At 30.4% G+C, this 1,384-nt stretch overlaps 1 protein-coding gene across 1 annotated transcript; it reads left to right on the forward strand.

Annotated features, from left to right (window-relative positions):
- The first annotated feature begins 213 nt into the window (after positions 1-213).
- On the forward strand, positions 214-1,032 carry Chro.80143 (hypothetical protein). The annotated part of the gene is made up of 1 exon (XM_659980.1): positions 214-1,032. One exon carries the CDS (start codon positions 214-216, stop codon positions 1,030-1,032), a length of 819 nt encoding a protein of 272 aa, XP_665072.1.
- Positions 1,033-1,384: the final 352 nt, after the last annotated feature.

The following is a 1,384-nucleotide window of genomic DNA, read 5'->3' on the forward strand; positions in this document are numbered from 1 at the left end:
AATTTTTTTTTTTTTTAAATAATAATTTAACTGATAATTATTATAGTATTTTCATCATATGATACAAATAATATATTTATTGAAAGTAATATTTATGAAAATAATGATAAAGTACAAACATCTAATAGTATAACAAAAAATACAAAATCATTAATAACTACAAAAACTCAAATTTTATCTTGTTCATCAGAATTAGATATTGAAATAGTACTAATGAAGCAAGATCAGAGTGAAGAAAAAGGTTTAGTTTTGTTTATTGGAAAATTAATAGCGGATACTTGGTTAAAATCAAAAGTATTAGATGAAGCTTATAAGAATGGTTTTACTGTAGCAGCAGTATCACCACCAGGTTATGGAAAATCTGGAAAATTAACTAATTCGAAAATTGGAAATAATTCTGAAACAATTTCAAGTTCATCATTTTTATATTGGCTTGTAAATAATTGTTTAAAGTTTGAAACAAGAAAGATTGTTATAGTTACTCATAGTAATAGTATTACTCAAAAATATGTAATACCATTGATAATGAGTTACCCAATTGCAGGAATTGTCTTTTTTAATACAAATATGGGAATTAAATGGTTTAATGCTAAAAATCCAATAATTAACGATCATCTTTACTACCAACCAATTAACTTTAACGATACAATAGTTAGATATATTGGAGATAAAGAGCCTTTAGTTGTAAGTAGCAATACAATAGAAAATCAATTTGAAAGCTCAAAAAGTAACAATATTGACAAAATGTCGAGTAACAATGAAAAAAAGGTTCATATTTCAAATCAAATAAGTGTAACAAATACAAAAAGGCCAATATCTTCAAAAAATCAATCAACGACGACGACGAAGACGACGACTACTACTACTACTACTACTACTACTACTACCACTTCTACTACTACTACTTCTTCTTATTCTTCTGCAGATGTTACCAATTCAGATACTAGTAATGAGGAAACAAATACTGAAGATTCAGAGAGTAGTGAATTAGAACTTGAACAAGAAGAAATGCAACAGGGAAGAATCAAATAAAGATACAAATTCTGGGGATTCAACAATTATGGATGGTTTAAATAGCCCCTTGCAATCTTTATGTGAAAAAGATAGAGATGAAACGTTGAATGAGGACGAGCGTTCCATTGATGAAATAAATAAGGAAACAAAATCATTAAATACAACTTTTTACAACTACTAAGAAACCCTACGGGAACAACAGCAACATCAATAGCCAGTAGCGAACTAGCACTACCTACTAGCCAGGATACCCACAGCGAACGACCTGCCACGAGCTAAGGATGCCCGCACAGGGGACATCGTAGTCACAGCTTCCTACCCAGTACAACCCCATTTGGGAACGTACGAATCCCACGAGCATAAACGAAAC

Source organism: Cryptosporidium hominis (assembly GCF_000006425.1).
Source record: "Cryptosporidium hominis TU502 chromosome 8 CHRO018057, whole genome shotgun sequence".
NCBI classification, from domain to species: Eukaryota; Apicomplexa; class Conoidasida; order Eucoccidiorida; family Cryptosporidiidae; genus Cryptosporidium; species Cryptosporidium hominis.